Genomic DNA, 26808 nt, shown 5'->3' with positions numbered 1-26808 from the left:
AAATATATCAATTCCGAAGTAGAGTGAATTTAGATATTAAAGGAAATTTGTAGCTCAATGATATATAAATGAATCACGGTTCGATGTGATGATTATTCATAAATAAGGCTACGTGTTTCAAACGCTCAAATTGGCTAACATGGTAGACGGTTTCATATCGATTCTAATTACGAATACACCGAGGTTCGAGGGTGTGATTTGTAAGGTCAGAATCGATATGAAACTTATAGCGTCTCGTTAGCTGACTTGATAGCGTCACTGGGTCCTGATTTCGTCCCGTCCACTTGGACAGTGGTTTCGATCCCATGTGGGGGCGAAATTGTTATCAACAAAAAAAAAAAAAAAATTCCCCTTCGGTACATATATGAAAATATATCAATTCCGAAGTAGAGTGAATTTAGATATTAAAGGAAATTTGTAGCTCAATGATATATAAATGAATCACGGTTCGATGTGATGATTATTCATAAATAAGGCTACGTGTTTCAAACGCTCAAATTGGCTAATACTGGTAGACGGGGTTTCATATCGATTCTATTACGAATACACCGAGTTCGAGGGTGATTTGTAAGGTCAAGAATCGATATGAAACTTATAGCGTCTCTGTTGCTGACTTGATAGCGTCACTGGGTCCTGATTTCGTCCCCGTCCACTTGGACAGTGGTTCGATCCCATGTGGGGGCGAAATTGTTATCAACAAAAAAAAAAAAATTAAAAAAAAAAAAAAATTCCCCTTCGGTACATATATGAAAATATATCAATTCCGAAGTAGAGTGAATTTAGATATTAAAGGAAATTTGTAGCTCAATGATATATAAATGAATCACGGTTCGATGTGATGATTATTCATAATAAGGCTACGTGTTTCAAACGCTCAAATTGGCTAACATGGTAGACGGGGTTTCATATCGATTTCTAATTACGTATACACCGAGTTCGAGGGTGATTTGTAAGGTCAGAATCGATATGAACTTATAGCGTCTCTGTTAGCTGACTTGATAGCGTCACTGGGTCCTGATTTCGTCCCCGTCCACTTGGACAGTGGTTCGATCCATGTGGGGGCGAAATTGTTATCAACAAAAAAAAAATTCCCCTTCTTGGTACATATATGAAAATATATCAATTCCGAAGTAGAGTGAATTTAGATATTAAAGGAAATTTGTAGCTCATGATATATAAATGAATCACGGTTCGATGTGATGATTATTCATAATAAGGCTACGTGTTTCAAACGCTCAAATTGGCTACATGTAGACGGGGTTTCATATCGATTCTAATTACGAATACACCGAGTTCGAGGGTGATTTGTAAGGTCAGAATCGATATGAACTTATAGCGTCTCTGTTAGCTGACTTGATAGCGTCACTGGGTCCTGATTTCGTCCCCGTCCACTTGGACAGTGGTTCGATCCCATGTGGGGGCGAAATTGTTATCAACAAAAAAAAAAAATTCCCCTTCGGTACATATATGAAAATATATCAATTCCGAAGTAGAGTGAATTTAGATATTAAAGGAAATTTGTAGCTCAATGATATATAAATGAATCACGTTCGATGTGATGATTATTCATAATAAGGCTACGTGTTTCAAACGCTCAAATTGGCTAACATGGTAGACGGGGTTTCATATCGATTCTAATTACGAATACACCGAGTTTCGAGGGTGATTTGTAAGGTCAGAATCGATATGAACTTATAGCGTCTCTGTTAGCTGACTTGATAGCGTCACTGGGTCCTGATTTTCGTCCCCGTCCACTTGGACAGTGGTTCGATCCCTATGTGGGGGCGAAATTGTTATCAACAAAAAAAAAAAAAAAAAAAATTCCCCTTCGGTACATATATGAAAATATATCAATTCCGAAGTAGAGTAGTGATTTAGATATTAAAGGAAATTTGTAGCTCAATGATATATAATGATCACGGTTCGATGTGATGATTATTCATATATATATATATATATATATATATATATATATATATATATATATATATATATATATATATATACATACACAGACATACATAATATATATATATATATATATAATATATTATATATATATATATATATTATAAATAAATAAATATACGTATATATATATATATATATATATATATATATATAAATAAATATACTATATATATATATATATATACTATATATATATATATATATCTATCTATATATCTATATATATATATTTCTATATATATATATCTATTATATATATATATATATATATATATATAAATAGATATATATATTATATATATATATATATATATATTATATATATATATATAAGTATCACATTACCGTGATTCATATACATATATCGAACTACAAATGTCCTTTAATATCTAATTCGCTCTACCTCGGAATTAATATATATATTTTTTTTCATATATGTTTAACCGAGGGGGAATTTATTAAGCGATAATAGAATTGGCGATCGACAGGCGCGAACCAGAGACCTCTCAATTCCATGACTGGCAGTGAAGCTAGTCCTGGAATTGAGAGGTCGCTGGTTCGCGCCTGTCGATCGCCAATTCTAGTATCTCTTAATAAATTCCCCCTCGGTTAAACATATATGAAAATATATTAATTCCGAGGTAGAGCGAATTAGATATTAAAGGACATTTGTAGTTCGATATATATATATATATATATATATATATATATATATATATATATATATATATATATATATATATATATATTTGCGCCTGTGCCATCAGTGTAAACAGACACCATAGATATAGAGTGGAGATAATGGACATCAGGAGAGGGTGAGTTAGGAAACCAATAGGCACACAAGATGACGCACAGTACCACAGCTGACGAACTCCTATTCTGTAATTGAAGACACCTATGATTACTTATCTGGAATGAGGCCCCCAGTTAAGTATTCAAGAAGTTGCACAGAGGGTGCCTGGAAATGAACTCGATTATGGTAATCCGAGATTTAACAATTACGTTAAACTTCACTTAAATGTTTTGCAACTTGAATCAGTACAAATAGATAAAGACAATACAGATCTCACTGAAGGTATATCACACAATGAATAGGAAACAGAAAAATAGTAATTGGTTAACAGGGGCAAACTTTACTTTCATCAGGAGATTTGGTTCCTCGAACTTCAAGGGGGACCAGCGATGGGGAAGGCAGGTGACTGAGGTCACAACAAAGGCATACTTGGGCCTGCTACAGCCCCTTCCCCTAAAATTGGGCAGTTCAAGAGAGCAAGGCGGGGACAGGAGTCCTGGACAAGCGTCGGACAAATTCTAAGGCCTTAAATAGCTAGATGGCTTTAGTATGGATATTTTTCACAGGCATGGGGGACAACGTGGCCCAAGCTCTAAAATGGCGCCTCACACATAGTCAATCATTTGCCTCTCTGCCAGCTGGCTTGCCTCGAGCAAGGATTTGCATTTCTCCCAGATTCGCATTTGCAATTTAAGGTCATCAGCAGTCAACTTGGACAAAGAAAGGGGATTAAATTATTCTAGGGGATTAAAGTATTCTCCCCTCCCCCCACAAAAGCAATGTTGAGAGAAAGGGGTTGTAGAGGCGAATTTTGTCTACATTGTAAAATATAAAAGCAAACTAGTTAATTCAATACTTTCATTGTATCATCTTTTGACTTATGAGATGACGTGTGAGAGTTTTACTCTACCTTCCACCACCTAGCTGACATTTACACTCGTAGTTGGGGTGAAATGGCTGCAATCATTCTATCTCATTAGGCAAACTATTCTCTCTTGACAACCTTTTGGGTATATCGTTCAGAAATATAAAATTTCTGCTAAAAACGAAGAGGTGTTATTCCTTTTTGTTTCAGCTGTGATTTTGGCAATCACAATCGTCACATTAACAGGCAGTATAATTCACTGCATTGGTGATCAGAGTCTTAAGTATTAATGGAGCCTTGTCCATCAGTCCATTTTCTCCCCAGGTTCGAAGTTTAGTCAAATTTTTTGTAGGCGATTATATGAGTATATATATATATATATATATATATATATATATATATATATATATATATACATATATATATATACATACTATACATACGTACACACATGTATAGTATTAAATTCATATCGACGTTTTTGTATGACGGTTAATGTTTTTTTCTTTTATCTGTCCCTAATAATCGTTGTCCTCTAGATTCAAGTCAGTAGGAAAATAATTCTTTTCCTTTTTTTGGAAGATTAAGTACCGCTGGTGTGTATTTCCTGTGCTGTAAACAGGTCATTGTAAACTGAATATAATTATTTGTGTTACGAGCATGAAAAATGTAATTCTAAATACCAAAAAGTAAGATGGAGTCAATTTTTGTTCGTTAAGTGCCGTTAAGCTTTTACGATAAATAAGAAACATTTATTAAGTAAAGGACAGACGTGAAACAAAATCGTTCATTTTTTAACTGCATATGAATCTCTTCATCCCTTTCTTACATTTTTTTTATTATCCTGGTCACTGTAGTCATTCATTATACAATGCATGTAAATTAAGTCATGAAGGGCTGATAAATCCCCACATTCGGATATATACTTCTTATCATAACTATAATCTTCCATCGATCTTTTTCCTTGGTCCTCTCTAAAACATTCCACGATTATTTTCGAAGTAGTGTTACGTTCTAAGACATTAAGACTTAACCCAAATACTGGACATTCTATATTGCTTCTATTGATTCTGACTCAGCAGAGGCCTCTGTCGTATGCTAATTTTATGATGGTTTGACTTGTTTTGAGACCTTCAAGTTTTAACGACCCTTGTATAAGCAGTCTGTTCCTCTACGGGAGATCATCCTACAAAGATGCTGAACTGCTCTGAGTTGGTGTTTCTTCTTGGTTCTTCTTCTGCCTTTCTTACCAGTTTTATATCAATAGATAAGATATTGTTCCGGCTTGCTGTCCGTCGCTTATTTCAATGCATTTGTGTTATGAGCCTTGGCTAAGTGAAAAAGCACTCCGCTCACATATGCAATTTGTGTAGTTCGATCGTAGTCCAACAGCGGATAGGGCTATCGTCAGCTGAGGTCAATAAAACCGCAAATTGGTTTGCAACCTCCTCCCTAAAACTTTCAGAACCGGGAGAATCTTCGCTTCTATTGAAATGGTGGAATTGTGTGTGTAAATATATATATATATATATATTATATATATATATATATATATATATATATATATATAATATATATATATATATATATATACGTATACATATATACGTATATATATATATATATATATAACATATCATATATATATATATGTATATATATATATATATATATATATATATATATATATATATATATAGTATATATATATATATATGCTATTGGGTGAGGCTTTCTTGCGTGACATATTTTGTAACAAGAATTTGCAGAGGCCTGATGCATATATTATATATAATATATATCATATGATATATATATATATATATAAATAATATATTAGATATATTTACTTCAATTTTCTTTTTTTTTGTAGACCTATAAGAACTCATGAGGTCACTTCGTGGACGTTCTTCTATTAGGAGGGCAAGTAGTATATATATATATATATATACATATATATATATATATATATATATATATATATATATATAGTATATATATATATATATATATATATATATATATATATATATATATATATAATTAAATATATATGGGAGACCGGGCCTAGTTGGCTACAGGGGTAAGTTGGCACACTCAAAATAACTTTAAAGTTTACCAATAGATGACTCTAATATATATACTGTGTAATTGCCACGTGGTTCCTCAGTTACTGGCAAAATTCTATAGATAGAACGTAGGAGTTCGAGTTCATGAGACAAATTTTGATTTTAATGGAAGTAAGTAATTTTTTTTATTTCCTATAACATCTATACATTCATGAAAAATTATTTTTCAGTGATAGCATAGTTTTCCTTATGGTTTAAAGATTCTATACCATTAGAATTAATCATTCAAGGCTTCTTGGTGTGGACTGGTAAGTGTTTTTGTACCAAATGGTAGGGATGGGGCAAGTTGGCTCAAAACAAATGGGGCAAGTTGGCACATGTGCAGGCTTGCCTCACGTTATTTGATAAGAATAGTAACCCTATTTATTTATATAATTTACGTTTTGTTTCTGGTTTTTTGGAAGGATAATGAGATTAGTGTCTTATTATTTCCTCAAAATTGCTCTCACAAGTTGCTGCCCTGGATGTTAGCGTTTAGAGACCTCTGAAGAGATGTGTTAACAGGGCATGTGATTCGTGGATGACTTGTAATTCAGGATGAAGTATGCCCATCTGTGACATTCCAGGTAATGTTTCCTCGGCTTTACCTCTAGCTGTAATTTATTCTGATGTTTTCAGTGGGTTTAAGATTGCTGGAATTTCACCTTTGAATATAGACTATTTCAAGATTTTGATTTTATGGGTGCGTATGTAACAGATCGAGAGATGTCCGAAATGTCATATGGGCTTCAGATCAGTCATCAGCGTGATGCAGAGTTTAAGAACTGCTCCTGTTGATTCAGAAGAAAGCTCAGCTGAAGACAGCCTGTGCTTGGTAAGCCAGGAGAGGTGTGGGTCCAGCGCAGGGCATGTAACATGTGGGAGTATGAAGACTACTGATGAAGATTTATTTGACACCTGCCACAATTAAAACTAGATAATGATCTGAAGTAATACTAATGCCTTATATTTTGTATAATGGAAATTCAGGGGGTATTTTTGCTATATGATTTAAATGCAATGTAGTAATTTTCTTTTAATTATCAATGTGCCAACTTAACCAATATATGGGGCAAGTTGGCATGAAAAGGTTATTTTTTTCTAAAGCTTATTGTTACCTTATGTTGAAAGCAAACAACAATTATTTTGCTCTATGATAAAGGCGAATGTTAATGTTTTTCAATGATGGTAAGAATTTTGTAAAAATGTTTGTTTATATTTGCAATAACCAAAATTGTAAAAAGTGTGACAACTAGCCCCGGTGGTGTGCCCTTGTTTATTGCAACACCCACACACAGGTTTCTGTGGAGGATTATTGGGGTGCTGGGTAGAATGAGAGGTGGCAGCAGGATTGAGAGGGAGAGTAGGGCGAATTTTCTTCTTGAAAGAACTCTGCAGCGTAAGGTGGGTGTCCTAGGCATCTGCCCATCTACAGCACTCCAAAGTAGTTTTAGGAGCCTTGTCCACCAAGTAGGTGGCAAGATCAGGGGAAGCATAGGACAGGAAATCCTCTAATTGAAAAAGTCCTAAGACCTCCTCAACAGATGTTGCATTGGAGGCCTTCATACACCTATGGAGTGCCAGTGTCTTCTTGGCTACCCACTCTCTCCATGTTTGGTTAGCCTTTTTGGGCATGGTCCTCCACCTCTGCCTCCATCGGTCTGGGGTTAGCGCGTTTGTATACCCCAAGGATTGCCTCTTGGATGAGGGCGAGATCCTGTCACTCATTTAGGGGGAGGGCCTTGAATGTAGTCAGCCTTTTGACAGCAAGATGCTTGCCAAGGAGGAGGGCCACTTCCTGAGGGATTGGATTGAAGTTCTCGAACACATGCTTGACAGGATCGAGCCAGGTGTCGGGTTCACTATCGTCCCAAGTCCTAATGAGGGCCCCATGCTGTGGAAGTGAGAGTGTAAAGGAGGAGGGAGCGCAGGGGGCGTGGCCACGCCCAGAGTGGCACTCTGGACTGCCATAGCCAGTTGATGGGTCTTTCTTTTTCCCTTTTGGCTGCCTGAAATGCTCTCTCAGCTGCTTCTCTTCTCTCTTGTGCTTCTCTCACAGCAGCTTCTCTTTTCTCTTGTGCCTCTCTCTCAGTAACATCTCTTTTCTCTTGTGCCTCTCTCTCAGTAACATCTCTTTTCTCTTGTGCTTATATCTCAGCTGCTTTGAGTGCTCTTTCAGCTGCTTCCCTTCTCTCTTGTGCTTCTCTCTCAGCTGCTTCTCTTTTCTTTTGTGCTTCTCTCTCCTCCTCCCTTTTGGCTTCTTTCACTTATCGTTCACCCGATTTATCAGTTTTGTGCCCTCCAACCCCATGGCTCGATTGTAGAGTCCATCTCCCGAATCCGGGCCCCTTCCCTCTCCCACACAAGATTTTCCTGGAAGAGAGAATCACCTACACGAAAAACGACATTTTCGTACTACGCAGAATAATATATGGAACTCAATCTAATCTTCGCCTCCTCACTACTGACCACATGTACAGGTATCTGATTTCATTTTGTTCCGACATTGCTACCTATAATAGCGCGACTTATTCCAACAGACTTTTACGCAAGTTAAATAACTTGATAAACATTAGCGCATAGAATAATCTTGAGCAACAAGACAAAATTTTAAATTTATCGAACACCCCTTACTGTAAACCAACATTTAGTTTTAAATCTAGGCTTATCCTTTGCCCTTATGCCAGACCGCAAAAACAACCTAGACTTCAGTGTGGCTTTTGATAAATTCATATCGTCAAAAACTACAGCCGTGAAGAGATTTGTTTAAAAGGAGTGTTACTAAATGCTTTAACTGACCTTAATAAGAAATATCCTGTCCCCCGTAGATTTATGATAGCCATCCGCTCGCTAAAAAAGTTAGACGTTGTAATAGGTAGATCCGACAAAGACGGCAAAATCGTAATCATGGAAAAAGACTTCTACCTCGACAAAATCAACCAACTCCTTAGCGACATAAACACTTACAACAAACTGACGAAGAGTCCCCTCCAAAACGCCCCAAGGAATTTTTCGGAAAGTAAGATTAATTGGCCAAGACAAAAAGAACATTGAACCTTTAGAGAAATTTTAAGTAATTAATCATAAACTACCCTATTTTTATGGCCTTCTCAAAACTCACAAAGACAGCCTTCATTCAGACCCATCGTTTCATGTGCTGGAGCTTTCAATTACAAAATTTCTAAATGGTTAGCTGGCCTCCTTTCCCCTTTTTTAGGCACTTTTTCTCCCAGTCACATTAAACATTCGGAAGATTTTTGTCACAAATTCAGAGAAGCACATATACCACTTCACAACATAAAACTTTTAAGCCTTGACGTAGATTCCCTGTTCACAAAAGTACCAGTACAGGACGTTCTTCAGTTTTTGAGGGAAAAATTATCCCCTTATTCAGATCATTTCCCATTGGCGCTAGACAAAATAATAAAGTTAGTTGAATTATGTGTATCTAATAACGTATTTTCATTCGGAGAATCATTCTATAAGCAAAAATTCGGGTGTAGTTTGGGTAGTCCTTTAAGTCCTGTTTTAGCCAATTTGCACATGGAATACTTTGAAACTACAGTAATAAATGCAATAAAACCCAAAAACATGCTGTGGATCAGATATGCAGATGATATTCTAACATTTTGGAATAATAAATGGGGCAATTTTAATGAATTCTTTTCAAACTTAAACGCATTAGAGCCCAGCATTAAATTTAAAGTTTAATGGGAAACAGACAACAAAATTCCTTTTCTTGATGTTTTAATAATCAGAGACAGGACAGAATACAAATTTACCATATACAGAAAACCAACGTTCTCACTTTCCTACATTCACTACTTCAGCTATTATGACATTCCTATCAAGATAGGCGTAGCCAGCAACCTATTCTTAAGAGCCTTACGAATTTGATCTTCAGATTTCCTAGAAAAAGAATTTGAACTAATTCGTAAGCAACTTTCGTCTTTAAGGTATCTTGACCATATAATTGAGAAAGCAATTCACAAAGCAAACGTAATTTTCTACCGACCCCCTCAAGACAAGACCAGAGACACACCCAACAATAAAATAAAAATTCCGCACCTGGATACGATTAAGATGGTGACCCAGACCCTCGGAAAATATAACCCTTTTGCATTTACTTAATCAAATACTTTAGCCAAATCCCTGATTAACGTCCAACAAAAGACGTCCCCCAAGGACACATACGTTTACGAAATCCCATGCCTGGACTGTGACCAGTCTTACATCGGCTTTACAGGAAAATTACTTCCCTAGAGATTAATACAGCATAAATGGTCAGTTAGGTATGGACAACAGAACTAAGCTATTTTCAACCATATAAATGAACATAACCATAGTATAAACTGGAATTTGTCACCTATAATTTATAGCAGCAACTGCCGGTACAAGAGTCAAATGATGGAATCGGCCTTGATTAAAGAGAAGCAAGTAATGAATATCTCAAAGGGAACATTGGACACAGATATCATCGACAAGGTTTTCATTCAACTGACACTTAAGAATATTAAAGGAAGATCATCAGCGGGAGTGACCTAAATTGGCTTACCTGTGGATGGACCTCTTTGTATATATATACCACCTTTTCTGTAACTTTTCTCATTCATCTACCTGAAGAGGGAGACAGCAGTCTCTGAAATATAGTATTTCTCTCTATATTTTGGTGTTTTTATGGGCTCCTTTTATTAGATGGAATTCTGTTATAACGGAACATTTTTACCAGATATATATATATATATATATATATATATATATATATATATATATATATATATATATATATATATATATATATATATATATATATATATATATATATATATATATATATATATATATATATATATATCTATATTTGCACACAGTACGTGTGCAAATGCTGGCAAATAAATAAAATACAAAATAAACGGTAGCCCTATGAACTCCAATAGCATATATATATATACATATATATATATATATATATATATATATATATATATATATATATATATATATATATATATATAATATATATATATATAGTATATATATATATATATATATATATATATATATATATATATATATATATATTATATATATATATATATATATATATATATGTATATATCTAAATACATATATATATATATATATACATATATATATATGTATATATATACGCTATTGGAGTTCATAGGGCTACCGTTTATTTTGTATTTATTTGCCAGCATTTGCACACGTACTGTTATATTAGGCTTGCAAAGTACCGAAAAGTGGATGAAACGAAGTCGGAAACTCAACATGCAGTGCTTATGAAATCTGAAACTAAAAAACATGGAAACATTTACGATCCTCTAATACATAAGAAGTATAATGTTTGAAAATGGGACTGTTGCTAACACCAGTAAGTTATAGTATTGATTTTTCAATGCGGCTTATGCATATGAAATTACGCTGATAAGCCTGTCCTTCATGTTATGTTGTAATTTTACTATTTTCAGCAATTTCAGTATTTGGATTTATGATTATGGGGAATATTTACTATCCATTTCAGATCCGATGTGGCATCGTTTTTCGGGAATATCTTCAAGACTATTAGTCGGACAGTGATGACAGTCTAACTCTAACACAATGTTTACAACACCCCGCCGTCATTTATAGTCAAATTTATATACTATAGGAGTTTACTCTTATGATTTTAAGTTGTATTCAGTCAGAACACAAACACCTGAGCACAGGTTCGGATAAGTCGAATTAACCCCTTCCCCTTCATCAGTTCCCTCCCCCCACCAACTTGCACACCCATCCTTCTATCACACCTCTCTCCCTCCCACTCCCCCTCTTCCCCTCCCAATCTCCCACCCCCTTCTCTCTATAGTCTGAATTACACAACACACTGGAAAATATAAATACATACATTGTACATTATTATATCGAATGATTTTGCCACACTATAACTGAAATGTGTACGTATGTCCCAACAATGAGTTGATTGGTTTTTGCCAATGAGCTCCACTATGATGTTCAACCTCACTCTACTGAGTTGCCTAAGAACAGTGGGAAATTATATATTTTTTTTTATCTTAGATTGTGAGTATGTGTATGGTCGTTTTTCTGTACCTGTTGTTCTAGTGTTCGTATAATGTGATGAGACAAATTGGGCAATGGTCATAATGATTCTACAATGAGATGGTATCAGTAAAATTGTAAAATGATTAATATTGATTATACAATTCATAGATAATGATACACACAAGAATTCATAGATTTGATTTTAATCGTCATCGCTGTCAAGGAAATAGCTCATCCTCATCATCACAGTCAGAGGCGATGATTACGAGTTCCATTGTCATGGATATTGTCAGTGGACCAATAGTCCTCAATTTAGAGAGAGAGAGAGAGAGAGAGAGAGAGAGAGAGAGAGAGAGAGAGAGAGAGAGAGAGGGAAGGTTGTGGGAGAATTGGAGAAGGAGGAGGAGGGAGTGGGAGGGGGGAGAGGTGTGATAGAATTATGGGTTTGCCAGGGGATGGTGGGAGCTTGTTGGTGGGGGAGAGGGAGGGAACCTATGCTCAGGTGTTTGGGCTCTGACTGACTACAACTTAAAATCAATAGAGTAAACTCCTAAAGTATATATATTTATCCAACTCCTATAACATTATAACATCCGGCGGGGTGTTGTAAACATTGTGTTAAAATATCATTACTTTCCGACAGAAAGCCTCGAAGATATTCCCGAAAAACGATGGCACATTAGGTCTGAAATGGACAGCAGGTCAATGCATGTTTTATTTCATGTGAAGTGTTGTCAGTTTTGTAGCTTGTTTTATAGCAGAGTGCACAAAAGATGTCTATTTGACTGTGTGAACTGAGCACTCAAGTCTTCACATACCTGTTGTTGTTGTTGGGGGTCAGGAAAAGTCTATGGAAGAGCCTAAAAAGGTCTGAAAAAGGTGTTTTGCGTCGAGTTAAAGATACAGGAATTTTAGGATAAGATATTTATGGTTTAATTATTAGAATGAAAATGTAAAAAAATAAATAATGTGCATGTTAAACAGTACAGAAAAGTTGTTTCTAATAAAATAGCGTATTTATTTTAATTTTCGTTGGTACAACAAGGCTCTATCTGACTGCAGATTTTAGCACGTTTTAATCTGTGTTAAAAGGTAGGAATATGTTTACAACTTATGAGTAAGGGCAAAATCTTGCACGTGTCCCGAGTAAGCTGGAGGTCGGATCATGCCTTGTATGGTTATGAGGGCAATATCTCTCTCCATAAGTGATCATTTATAAGTGTTAGATTGGGTGTCTTTGTAGCTTTTGTGATTTGTCTCTAGTTCACTCTTAGTAGTCGTAATGCGTATATGTATAGCTGGTTCACTTAAGGTAGATTCTTGGGTGAGCCCTATGCCTACGAGACGTTCGTTTGGCGGCCGCTGATTGGCTGGGAGCTGCCTCCCTCTCGGTACCAGCCAATCACCGGCCGCCAAACAAACGTCTCGTAAGCATAGGGCTCATCCAAGAATCTACCTTAAGTGAATCAGCTATAGTTTTGTGTATTTTTTAAACTATGTTGGCTGCATTCATTATGTTGACCGGTTATAGTTTATGAGAGCCTGAACCTGTTGTCGTAGAAGAAGCATGTCACATGTTTTATCGTTATATTATGTAAATGACACTATGAAGTTTATGAAGAGCATCTTTATTTGAAGAGCATGCACAAATCCAAACATGTGCTTTCAGATGTATGGATGTCTTGTGTGCAGTTTCATACAGAGATTAGTTGTGCTTGTATGCATAAATAGTTAGCCATGCATCTGTATAGCTGTAATCTTGCTTGGTTTTACCGATGGTTACCTATAAGTATTACCAGCTTGGTTAAATCTATTTGTAACTTAGCTGACCAACATGGCATTGCCCAGGAAAACTCTGAATGACACGAAGTAACACTTGGTGCGGTTTTGATTAACATGTTTATTTAAAGCAATGAATTCTAGACAGAATTATCAATCATAGTAATGAAAAGCATTTTCAGTGATAGAACACATATTTTACACGACAAAAGAATTCAAATGGGTTGTAGAAAATTTTTTCTAAGCTTGGCCGCAATTCCAATCATACTACCCTCCCTGACACTGAACAAGAAAGCGTATGAACCTATGTTCCCGATACTCCATGTTTCATACCAGTCCAGTGTTATCTTTGCCGTGACCTGCAGTAAACAAGATATCCCAGAGGGCAGGCTTTGAAACCCAGGCGAAAACCTTCCTTGGGTCTGAGGGCCGTGCACAAAATTTATTCTAGATCGGTCAAGTGGTTTGGATTTCTATAGAGCACAAGATTAGTTACATTCACATCTATATATATAGATTTAGAGTAAAGTTTTGTGGGTTGAAGGTATATTATATGAACCTTCGTAACGTGATGTCTGCTCTTATAGGGCACATGTGCAATTTTGTTTATAAATGTATGATTGATTGTGTACACGATATTTGAAATTTTTCTATTTTCTAATTATTTACATAGACTTGCACTTCCGTTCCTGTAGCGTTTGTTTACAAATATCATGAGTTTCTTTGGTTGTTGGTTCTCGTAGAAATTTTCTTGAAAACTCCATTTACATCGATTACATAATCTGATGCTTCTCATTACTCACTTTGTTGTGGCCTGTATGATTTTACGCATCTCCATTTGCAATATGCACTTTTTGCATCAGCTTTGTATTGTTCAAGTATATATTGAGCATGTAAGACCTTTAAAACTTATATTACACACATAGTTAAGTTAGATCATTAACTACCCTTATCTGATAAGCCTTATTCAGCTCAGTTTCTAGAGATAATGCACTATTTACGATTTTCTTTGCTGATTTGTGTAGTCACGTTGTACTACATTAAAAGCAATAATATTTTCATTTTTAAAAGATTTGTATTATATTCAGCTTGTTTTGTGCTGGAGTGAGAATGCTGTGTCTGAGAATGACAAGGTGGTGTGTCTGCTTCTTCCTCCTTCGATATTTCGTTTTTATAGAGCACTTTATTTTCGTAATATAAAAAGAACCACCATAACCAACAATAACATACGCAGATACCATGAGGAAATGAAACGGTTCTCACAGCTTCTCATTCCTGACTCCTATCCGCAATTATGAGTCTTATCGCCTGGGAATAGGTGGCTTATTTACTTTGTAATAAGTTCAGACTTTGCTCTATAGATCGACTATCGAACGCCTGACGTGTGCAGATGGGCGGGAAGTGAAGGAAAATGCCACTTCCCTACTCAGGCGGCGTCCGTAGCTCACTTGAGTCTTCTGGTGTTGTGCTTCACATCGTGAATAGAAGTTCTTTGCAGTGCTGTTTGTTTTATCAATTAATTTCCACTTTTGTTCAGCAGAAACACAAACCGAGCCTTTAGTGGTAAGTAAGAAAACATTTACGTTTCATTTACAGTTATTCACTCGTTCTCATTTAAGATATCGTGACAAGTCGTGAACATATTATATTAGAGCGTCTCCTATATCGTTTCATCTTCAAACGGTTACAGCTTTAAGATTTTACAGCTGCAAGCATTTATAATATCATTTAAGAATTGAGCTTTACTGTTATTCTTTGGACTTTATTTCTAATTAACAGCAAATATGACCACACAATTCGGTTGGTTTCTTGAAAGTCAAGTACTATCACTCGCACAGGGGTACCGGTTTCAGTTTCAGATATGACACGTCTAAGAAAATAATCAGATAGCAATGAAAGTAAATAAAATGTACTTTTCAGGCCCAAGTATTGCTACTAAGCAAGCATTGCGTCTTGCATTTCCAATATGGCTCTCTATAGATATTTTGATATCAAGAAGTCCTTCGTCGTAACTATGAACAAATCAAAATATTTCTTGCAAAACGTACAAGCGGTTAACCATGTACCACATATCTATATTTTCCATGGATTATACCTAAAACTATGTAACCATACATCCTTCAGTTTAAGCAATTTTTAACACAGTCTAATTTCTCCATAAAAAATCGTGTACAAGGTCTGGATATAAGAATAATGTTATTCTCAGAAAGATAAGAGCCAAGTTCATCCAGCAGCATCTGAAAACTTTCCGTTATTTTCATCCAACAAGAAAGAAAACTCGACGGATCCTAAACAACATTACTGAATCACCTACTAAACTGACAAATATAGTAATAGATATTATATAGGCAAATTTCGAATAAAACTTCTAAAACCTAAACAGAAATTTTGGATCTTTCCTGGGGCGTGTTCAGTACAAGCCCACTGGGGATTACCGCAAAAACATAAACAAAAGACTGTAAATATAATAAAGATAATGACCCCAAAGAAATATTAGTCCTAGAAAACGACCCCCGAAAACCCATGGGGGTCACTATTTAGGAAAGATCCGAAATTTTTGATAGAGAATGACATATATATATATATATATATATATATATATATATATATATATATATATATATATATATATATATATATATATATATATATAAATATATATATATATATATATATATATATATATATATATATATAAAATATATATATATATGTGTGTGTGTGTGTGTGTGTGTGTGTGTGTGTGTGTTTCTGTGTTACCGAGTTTAAGTGTGTCGATTTCACGAGAAAATGAAAGAAAAGCGATATGATAGTTTCTAATCATGGGGAGAGATCACTGAGGTGTCAAAGATATTATGCTACTGAGGTTTTCCAACGACAACATTACTCAGAATCCTGAGCTCAAGACTCCATAGACAAGAGAGAGAGCACCATGTCGAGGAGGCTCGCAGTTCAACACCAGAGCACATCTGTCCTGGAAACATCTATGACAGCAATGGTGAAATCATTTTAAAAACAAATATAAACACATCTTAAAATGAATGAAAGCGTGAAGCATTATAATAAAAATCTTTAAAACAAAAGCTTTAATTTAAATGAAAATTCAAGGCCATTTAAACCGACAAACGTGTTAAGTTGTTTAATTAGAAAGATAGAGAAAATGGAAATAATCCCAGATACCGAAAACCCTTATGTACAGAAAAGGCATCAAGCCCATGAAGACGAGGGACAAAATAACGATGCATCTTGCTGGCGTCAAAAACCTTATTGAGGGGCAGACGTTGGGTAAGGTGTAAGGGGTGTTCCCGTTACCGAGCCACTCAATTCAGTTTGCCTGAATTCGCCGGTACCTGGCTCAGAGCCTCAGACGCGTCAGTTGGGAAGTGGTCACGTAGAAGAGGCTTTGTTTAACAGAGGCAGTCGTTCACCACACCCTCGCTTCCATTTTAAAACAGAATTGCTGGAATAATTTGACTGACGCCCAACAAATCTCGCGTTTGGCGCATCGTGAGTGATCGATCTTGCAGGTATCGATGAAATCAGTAATCATTGGGCTTTCTCTCCTATATCATACTTCACTCGACCCAAACACCCGCCCCCCCTCCTCTCTCTCTCTCTCCCTTGAGGTAATTGTGCTTGACAAAAACTTTGGGTGACACCAGAGTTTTACATGCATTTTGACACTGAAATTTGAGAAATATGACACCTCGGTTCAATTACGTATAAACGCTCATTACATTCTTCTTTTATTCTGCTATATTTATTGTCAGATATAAGTATATATATGTACTGTATATGTAAACATAAATCTATCTATCTATCCTTCTATCTATCTATCTATGTATATGATAATATATATATTTATATATATATATAAATAAACATACATATGTATGTATATATTTATAAGATATATATATATATATATTGTATATGTATATTATATATATATATATATATATATGTATATATATATATATATATATATATATATATATATCATATATATTATAAAATATATATGGTATATAATATATATATATATATTATATATTATGTATATATATATATATATAATACTATATATATGTATATTATATATATATATATATATATAATATTAATTATTTATAATATATATATTAATATTATATATGTATATATATATATATATATATATGTATATATATATATATATATATATATCTATATATATATATATAATATATATATATATATATATAAAGATGTACAGTGGCATGTATGCATTTCAGTGTTTTTGTGTTATATTGTATAGGTAAAATGCCTATTTTTCTCTGGAAGAGCGAATACTTATAGTATGGTCAACAATCATTTGCTCTGTACTGTAGTGAAAACCCAACTGCAAGTACGTGTGAACTGGTGACCCGCGTTATCTAAGCAGCACCATGAACGATAATTGTTTTCTTTTAGACTTCAGAGAGAGAAAGAGAGAGCAGAACACATGGACTCTAAATATGAAGGAAAGGGAGATAAGCTATCGATGGCACAGTAGTTTTCATGACCATTCGGTCATGTAGAATATTGCTAGGAAAATTCAGGACGTTTTGGTCTATTTTATGTGAATTTATAATTATTCCGGAAGACATTAATTGGTATAATTGCAGTTTCTCGTTAATGAAAATTGAATAACTTAAAGTATCTTTTCAGCAATGGAGAAAAGGGATTAACATGAAAAATTAGATTATATGCATAATAGGTTAACCATTCCGACAAGGACCTGGATAGATTGCATAATTAATACACACACACACACACACACACACACACATATATATATGTATAATATATATATATATATATATATATATATATATATATATATATAATATATATATGTGTGTGTGTGTGTGTGTGTGTGTAAATATATTTTTTTTCATAAGTAAAATTTCATTGATTTGTAAATAAAACTTGGAGAAGGATATTATTAGTGAGATGACAGGCAATAATTAAAAATGAGTTATATGTAGATGAGATAATGATATGGAAATAACCTTTTTTGCACAACTCTGTCTGATGGGACCTTGTGGAAGAGAACTGTGAGAAATTGGGGTGTGAGAGAAGGTCAGTGGAAAATAAAACACAGGAAAGATGCGATTAAGGGTATTTCATAAGACATTGAAAGCGATTTTATATTTGTATATAAGCTTATATATTCACACACACACACACACACACACACACACACACACACACACATATATATATATATATATATATATATATATATATATATATATATATATATATAAACAAGAGAAACTAAAAAAGTAGAGAACCGGCTTCAAAAAATAATCAGAGCGCCTCAGTGGCGTGATCAATATGGTCTTGACCTTCCACCTAGGTGGCCGCGAGGTCGATTCTCGGGCATTCCCTTGAGGTTTAGAGATGTGTATTTCTGGTGATAGAGGTTCACTCTCGACGTGGTTCGGAAGTCACGTAAAGACGTTCCCGTTGCTGAATAACCACTGGTTCCATGCAACGTAAAAACACCATACAAACAAAACAAACAAAAAATAATCAGGTTTGATAATGACTGACTGTCGCGTAGAAGTGAGACATTAGGCGATGTTAAAAGACAAGCAATATCTAATGTTACGAGCCTCTTGAATTGAATATAGAATTGAAGCATCTTGGAAGCGGGTGCGATCAACAGGCATCACCCCACCGAAAACCGCGGTCAGGACAATCGGTGCACTTGACCAACTCAGTTGGGGGTTGAATGTGTGGCCGTCAGGACGACGAGAGTGAAGTTCTGTTGGAAGTGAAGTTTTAGTAAGAAGTGCTGTGATGTTCACCACTGTTAACTCTGGTTCCATAGTTACCAAATGACGGAAAATGAGATTTTTTTTTTTACATAAATTAATTTATGGTAAAGTGATTTAGTTTACTTCAGTATACTTTACTACGTATACGAACACGAGTATTTGATTTTGAGAGAGAGAAAGAGTTCATGCTTTTGAATGTATTGCATTTAGATGTTGGTCACTACATGTAGTTTGTAGCGTTATTGATCAGTTGAGAATTGAAATGCAAAATACCTTAAGCGACCTTTTTAGGGGTGGTTAACGACGCTCCATATGCCATGTGAACCGCTATTTGGATTTCATTTATCTCTTGCAACACTGACTTGCCTTACGCCTTTTGAAAAATTTTTTCCGCACTTTAGTCTTTGCCATAGCTTTTGAATCCTGCCTTTCTATATTCTTGGACCTTTTATTTACAATGCTCTCTTTTAGTTTTGTATCTTGAAGTTTTAGTTTGTTCTCACTCGAACGTTAGTCGCGGTGAGTCCGTAACTCAAGTCTGTTGACATCATTTAATGACTCTGAATTGTGACAGTTTCTCTTTATGCTGCCTCTTCTTGCTTTCTTTCGTTTTCTCCGGTACTGAAAGATAACGTCAAGAAAGTTCATTTTATTTGTTCCTCCTTTCTTCCTGTCTCTTTCTCTTCGTATCTCTGCATTATTAGACTCCGCCTCACTGCTTCTCAAGCACTGCATTACAGTCGTGGCTACGAAAGACTCGAGTTCTTTGGTTTATCGTTCCCCTCCACACTCCCTCTCTCTCTAAGATCTTTTTTCATGAAATGTTGGCAGTGCGCAAACAACCAGGCCCTCTGGTCGGGTTTAAGTCAAAGCACGCTCAGACATTATGAATGACGGATACCAAAAGGATCGAAGATTCTTGCTCTATCTGAGCGGCCCAGATTACAGATAAAAGTTACAAGACTTCAGCATAAAGTGCAATTTCATGGTGAATTTATTTAACTATCGTACCCAAATACAAAATATTTGCTTTGTTTTTATAAACATTCCTAGTTACAGTTAAATTTTGGCTCTGTGAACAGCCGGCTCTAACTCAAGGGGACAGAAAGCTTTCACGTAGCTCCAGACCTGATTGTAACAATACTTTTTTTGTGGAAGTTTTAATGTGTATACCCAAATGGCATCACAGACCTTTACTATGTTCGATATAGTTTAAAAAACACAAAGATATGCAAGGCATAGAAACAATGTGCTAAGTTTTTTGTTTGTTTGTTCTACGTATGTTTCATGATTTCTGTAAATTCCTGTTCTAAATATTCTCGGTTAGTAATTCCCCAGTCCTAAAGAACGCTGAAAAAAACTCTGATTTGAACACTGTCCTGCATAATATGAACCAGTAGAAGACAGCTGCATAATATAGCAACTTTTACGGCTATGAATTGTAGACGTAATTCGTCTGCTATTCTAGGGCGACTCTCAAAGGTGGAAGCTTTTACCTGCTCTACGTAAAATGAGATGTATGTACGTCAAAGTCTGTAAAGATGATAGATAAATATTTCCCATACATCAGAATCATATCACCCAGATGTTATTTCTGTGAATTTCTTTGTAGACATTGTATGCATAGACTGGTGATAACGGATTTCTTAAGGCCATCCTACAATGATCGTCGGTAGGATTCCCTTTGGAACATGACATTTCAGTTTTAATGACGCTGCCTTTTCAGTGCCGCTATTTTCCATCTATGGGGAAAGAGGGCGTCATTAATAGTCTTGGGTAAAAAGGAAGCCTACATCATCACTAGCTACTGGAAGAGTCTTTTAGCTTTTCAGTAGATTCACACAGTTCCTGTATTGGAATTTGATGTTGTTCATATCAGTGGTGATAAGGGTTTGGCGCGCCATTCAGAGAGTTTCTCAAATGCTAGGTCCTACAGAGCTGACATTAAGTCTCATGGGGTTTTAGCTTTTATGCTTTTACTGTTTTGTACATGTATGGCAAAGAGAGTAATGAAGTAAAGAGGATACCAATTTATCATGCTCGTTCAATGTCTTTGATATTAATGTTATATTACATAATAAAGAACGATAGAACTTGCCATTCCAATATCAAACCTATTGTTATAAAAGAGATTAGTGATACACTGGCAAATATATCGAACAAGATTATAACATGAATATTATCTTGTAGTATGAAAACAACCGATATACTGTTTAAGCTGGTACAAGATTATTCACACAATGGATTAGTCAAAACCATTCATCTTATCCAGATACAAGTTGTCTATGGCCGAGGTTTTTCTTTCACTGTCTAGGAGTGAATGTTACTCTTGCAGTAGAGAAGAATCATGTCATGCTATTTTCATTCTTCTTCATTGGCTAATTTTAACTTGTGAAGTTTTTTTTTTCTCTCGTTTGGTGAAGAAAATGATAAGATTAAATCACGTATGAATAAGTATTTTCTTTGTCAGTGTGTCTGTTAAAATTTTGCAGTACCCGAAATTCTTAGTAGAAGAAAGTGATATTTATGAAATACATTGTTTCAAATCGTCCGCAGGTTTTGACAAGTAAGCTTAGAAACCGCATGATGTCTATCAGGACGATTCACCTCAATTTCCATGGAAATTGCCTCTTCCTCCATGGCCTTATATTAATCAGATGCAAGAGAGAATGTTAGAAAGTTGTTCTGCGACTTTTATCATTATAAATAGTCGCAGAACAGTTTTCTAATATGTGTTTATGTCGCAAATAACTAATTCTTATGTATGAAAATATTTTTGAAAATACATCCTTGGTCAGAGTAGCGAGGAAATAATAATATCTCGTTAAATATTTAGCTTCAGTCAATGTGAACATACCTTAAACAAGCAGAAAAAACCGATGATTTCATAACCGTGCAGTTTTTAAGTAAATGATTCAGGAATTTTCCCATAATGTTGATTTAATTGATCATGCTTACAGCAGAGTGATTCTGACTTGCTTTCTGTAGCGAATGACATCTGAAGATGTTAATTGGAATTCACTTCCTATTAAGAAGTCCTGTTGAACCTTGAAATTATTGACAATCTGGTCTCAATAAATCCTGTTCATTTTGTTTTCTTTCAGGCTTACCGCTGATGGCATATGCTGATTGGTTCAGAGGATTACATATTCAAGTGAGCAGCTTCTTCTCATACTGATATAACCTTGTTGAACACAAGCATTTTAACATTCATATAAATGTACAAATAAAAGTATTGACAATGATGCGAATTGCTCCACATTATCAGTGCATACAGGCGCAGTTATTGATAAGTTGCAGGACTTATAAAATATAGCTTGCTCGAAACTGTTAAGCTAAAAGGAATTTCTGCTTCTCTTTTGCCCTGTGGACTACAATCTCATATATATATATATATATATATATATATATATATATATATATATATATTATAATATACAAATAAAGGTGATGCCACGAAGGAAAATTGAAAGGCGAGAAAGCCAAGAACGTTCGGTCTAACACGACCCTTTACTTAGGCACAACTGATCATACAGAGCAAAAACATAGTACAAGTAGGCTAAATATCCAAATTGACATTACAAGATTAGCATAAGGTCCAATTCACTCTACAGAAACGAAAAAACGCCTGGGGGCAAGATTAAAGATTTTAGGCAGCCACACCTTGGAGGGACACACACGTGGTCAGCAGATGATTCGTCCAGAAAACAATACATTCTGAAAAACAAGGAGGCGTATGCGACTTGTTAACACACCGAAAAAATAGATTAAGGATTTAGCACTGTGCCTTATCAAGGCAAATTTTAATCAAAAACAATGCATTTTGTATTAGTTAACATGAAATTTAAAAAAATGCTCTGTATGATCAGTTGTGCCTATGTAAAGGGTCGTGTTAGACCGAAAGTTCTTGGCTCACTCACCTTCAATTTTCCTTCATGGCATTACCTTTATTTATAATTACATAGCATCACGTTTTATATACTTCGTGATCAAATTATTCTATATATATATATATATATATATATATAATATATATATATATATGTATAGTATATACATATCCGTATATATACTGATTATATTTAGCATATCCATATATATATATATATATATATATATATATATATATATATATATATATACTAAATATATATGTTTATACGTACACACACACACACACACACACAATATATATATATATATATATATATATATATATATATATATATGTGTGTGTGTGTGTGTGTGTGTACACACACACACACACACATATATATATATATATATATATATATATATATATATATATATATATGTGTGTGTGTGTGTGTGTGTGTATGTATGAAAACATAAGGAAAAAGATTGCGTCAATATATAGAAAGCAAATCAGTAGCAGAGATCAAAATCATTGTTAAAATCGAACATTGTCGTTGTGGTGAAAAAACTTTTTTGTTAAATCCAACCGAATGCAACCTAAGCGCATAATGTAATGCTAATAATTATTTCTTAATCGCAGGCTCTGGTGTAAGAAGCAACAGAATTCCTGTAGGGACGATGGCTCTTGGACTGTTTACTTTACTTTGTGTTGCACTCGGTAGCATTGCCCTTCAAAGAGATGCACCCTTAGATCCTTCTCATCAAACAAATCCATCAGTACTGGTCACTGAAAGCTCTTTGCTGCCATCTTTTTCAGCAACAAGTAACCGGTTCACTGACACTCAAGAAACATCAACAGCCTCCCCTAGTGACAGTCTCGTTATTACCTCAGAACATATTGCCGAAGACTGCACTACCTGGATCAACCCAACAGATGACTCAGAATACCCTTCTGCCATTACAAAGCTTCCAGCAGTGATAAGTGTCTCTAACCTCGCTCTCAATGAGAGTTTTAGTTTGGCTATTGTGGATAAGTACGGAGAGCAACTGACTTGTTTTAAAGCACATGCGCAATATCCAGAGTCACATGTATCTCTTTTCATTGGGAAATGCGATGAAACAGAACCAATATTTCAAGGATTCTGGCCAGATCTATCCAGGTCACAAAGTGGTTACTGGCCCTGTCTAGTGAAACCCGTACTTTCTGTGTCTGATTATTTTCATATAGAAGTTAGTGCCAAAGAAGCAGGGTGTAATAATGAATCGCTTATCGTAAGTTTCTCACCCAATAGTGATTTGGAAAAGGCTATTTCTGTAACTGTTAGTTCTTCAGCAGAATTCATTTACATTTTTGCAACAAGAATTAAAACAGGGGTTAACATGGTCTATTTTCAGAGTGGCTATACTGCCTCTAAATGCCAAACTCTAGATGAACCAGTAAAATGGAGTGAAGCTGCTTATTTTCTGCCTGATAGTGGAACAAAAGAAGTGAAAATTTACATCAGCTATTGTCATTTTACTGAGGTTTTGAGTTATTCTGTAAATCCACAAAGGCACCAATGGCGTAAACTTTCTTTTAGTGAGAATCCATTAATAGAATCTCAAGAACATATCTTCTTCTACAGAAATATCTTGGTTGATGATAAGATAATAGGTAACATAACCACTACCACTAATTATCCACCCCTCCTTCTTCGCCTTATGAGAGTCTGTCCTTTAAAAGAGGCTAAAGTTTCAATGACTAATGCAATATGGACAAACAAGTGTGAAATGTCAGATATGACAAACGAAAGCCAGACATCTAATGGAACGTATGACTTAACATCTTTGAAGCCCAATGAATCAGTCACGTGTGAAAATCTATCATCAAATGCCTCTGAAACAATTCAGTCGATTCCACTTTCATTAGTCGATCCAGATGCTGCTGCTCAAGACTGTTCTTATTGGATCAGTCCAGAGGAACCCTCTGATTCCCCTTCGGCATTCACGAAAATCCCTTCTGTGATCAGCATTTCTGGTATCTCTGTCAATGATAGTTTCAGAGTGGCCATCACGGATAAATATAGAAATCACCTTGTTTGCTTCGAGGCAACTGCTAAGGACCAAGAGACGCACGTGTCCATCTTCAGTGGCAAATGCCATCACAGAGACCCGATTTCTGAAGAGATATGGTCTCAAATGATTCAGCCAAAGGACGATCATTGGACGTGCTTAGTGAAACCTCATATACCACTCTCTAATTATTTCCATATTGAAATAAGAAAAGAAAATGCAAGAGATGGGACTCAGCAAACAGCAATAAGCTTCAGACCTAATGGCAAGTCTGAGAAAACGCTATCTGCGAATGTTCATACTTCTGCAGAATTTATTTATATTTTTGGAAATAAGATTAAAATAGGGGTCAACTTGGTCAACTATCTTAATGGTTATATGGCCTCTAAATGTCAGACATTAGATGAACCGGTAGGGTGGAATCGTCCTGCTTATTTTCTGCCTTTCGAAGGAGAGACTCTGGTTAAAATCTACATTAGTTACTGCCACTTCACCGAAGTGATCAGTTACTCGGCAAACCCCGACAAACCTCGGTGGCATGAGTTGTCGTTCAGAGAGGACGAGTCAATCAGAGAGATGGATAACATATTCTTTCACAGATATGTTTTAATTGATGGTTCAACTGTTGGAAATCTGACTACTACTGTTGAGCAACCCCCACCATTGCTGCGCCTTATGAAATTTTGCCCGTTGAAAGAGGCAAAAATATCTATGACTAATGCAATTTGGATGCATAAATGCAGTCCGGAAAGTGTAGTTTAATGAAGCACTGAAAGTTCATGAATGGTTAGTAAAAAGGTTCTTGAGAAAAGTAACGTCAAAGAATGCTTTTGATATTTTGCTGAGGTAGTTTTTGGTCCCACCTGGTTATGATTACCAAATAAATACTGGAAATATTGTAGCTAACATTATCGGTTTTGACTAATAAGAAGCAACGTATTTGATTCTACGATCAGTTGTTGCTGCATGAAATTACAATACTTTTTTCTAAATATATTGATTTCTTCTTTTGAATTCTGGTAAGATTACTGATTTCGAATGATCAATTCAGCAGTGATACTCGATAAATATCTAACGCCGAACGCAAGTGTATATAGTGCAAGGTATTCTATGTATCCACATCAATAAATCTCAAATCAGGACACTTGTGTTTTCAAGCATCTTTAGGACCTCAAGTCTTGGGAATTGGGCCGGTTTTTTCCCCTCGGAGTTATGTTTTTCTCGTTGCATTTTAACACAGTTTCATCTGTTTATTAATTTATTCATTTATTTTTTCTTTTTGATAAATGAGAGCTCTTCTTTTCGTATTTCCCTTTTTCTACTCTTGCTTCCTAATGAACACCATATTCTTTGGAAGCTGGAATTTCAAGTCATTGGCCACTGCGGGCTTGTTCCCCATGAATAGGGTTCATCTCATGAATATGATAATAATAATGATGAAATTGTTTATCTTAATTACCGTCACTATCTTCGGATGTTCAAGTCGATGAT

General features: G+C 35.1%; 1 protein-coding gene across 4 annotated transcripts; it reads left to right on the top strand.

The window, feature by feature from the left end:
* The first annotated feature begins 16966 nt into the window (after positions 1–16966).
* On the top strand, positions 16967–26459 carry LOC135201670 (uncharacterized). Of its 4 annotated transcripts, none has more exons than XM_064230787.1 (3): positions 16967–17109; positions 22494–22543; positions 23906–26459. In XM_064230787.1, the coding sequence occupies exon 3, from the start codon at positions 23944–23946 to the stop codon at positions 26077–26079; it is 2136 nt and encodes a 711-aa protein (XP_064086857.1). In that variant the 5' UTR covers positions 16967–17109; positions 22494–22543; positions 23906–23943; the 3' UTR covers positions 26080–26459. The 4 variants fall into 4 exon arrangements, with proteins under 4 accessions (XP_064086857.1, XP_064086858.1, XP_064086854.1 ...); XM_064230788.1 differs by having other exon boundaries at positions 16982–17089; XM_064230784.1 differs by lacking the exon at positions 16967–17109 and adding an exon at positions 19298–19396.
* The last annotated feature ends 349 nt before the right edge of the window (positions 26460–26808 follow it).

This window comes from Macrobrachium nipponense, chromosome 28, assembly GCF_015104395.2.
Source record: "Macrobrachium nipponense isolate FS-2020 chromosome 28, ASM1510439v2, whole genome shotgun sequence".
NCBI lineage: Eukaryota > Metazoa > Arthropoda > Malacostraca > Decapoda > Palaemonidae > Macrobrachium > Macrobrachium nipponense.
Note: the sequence above shows the minus strand (reverse complement) of the source record. Positions and strands in the feature narration are given on the sequence as shown.

Coding starts and splice junctions, on each gene's coding strand:
- LOC135201670 (XM_064230787.1), top strand. CDS start 23,944: ATGGCTCTTGGACTGTTTACTTTACTTTGTGTTGCACTCGGTAGCATT.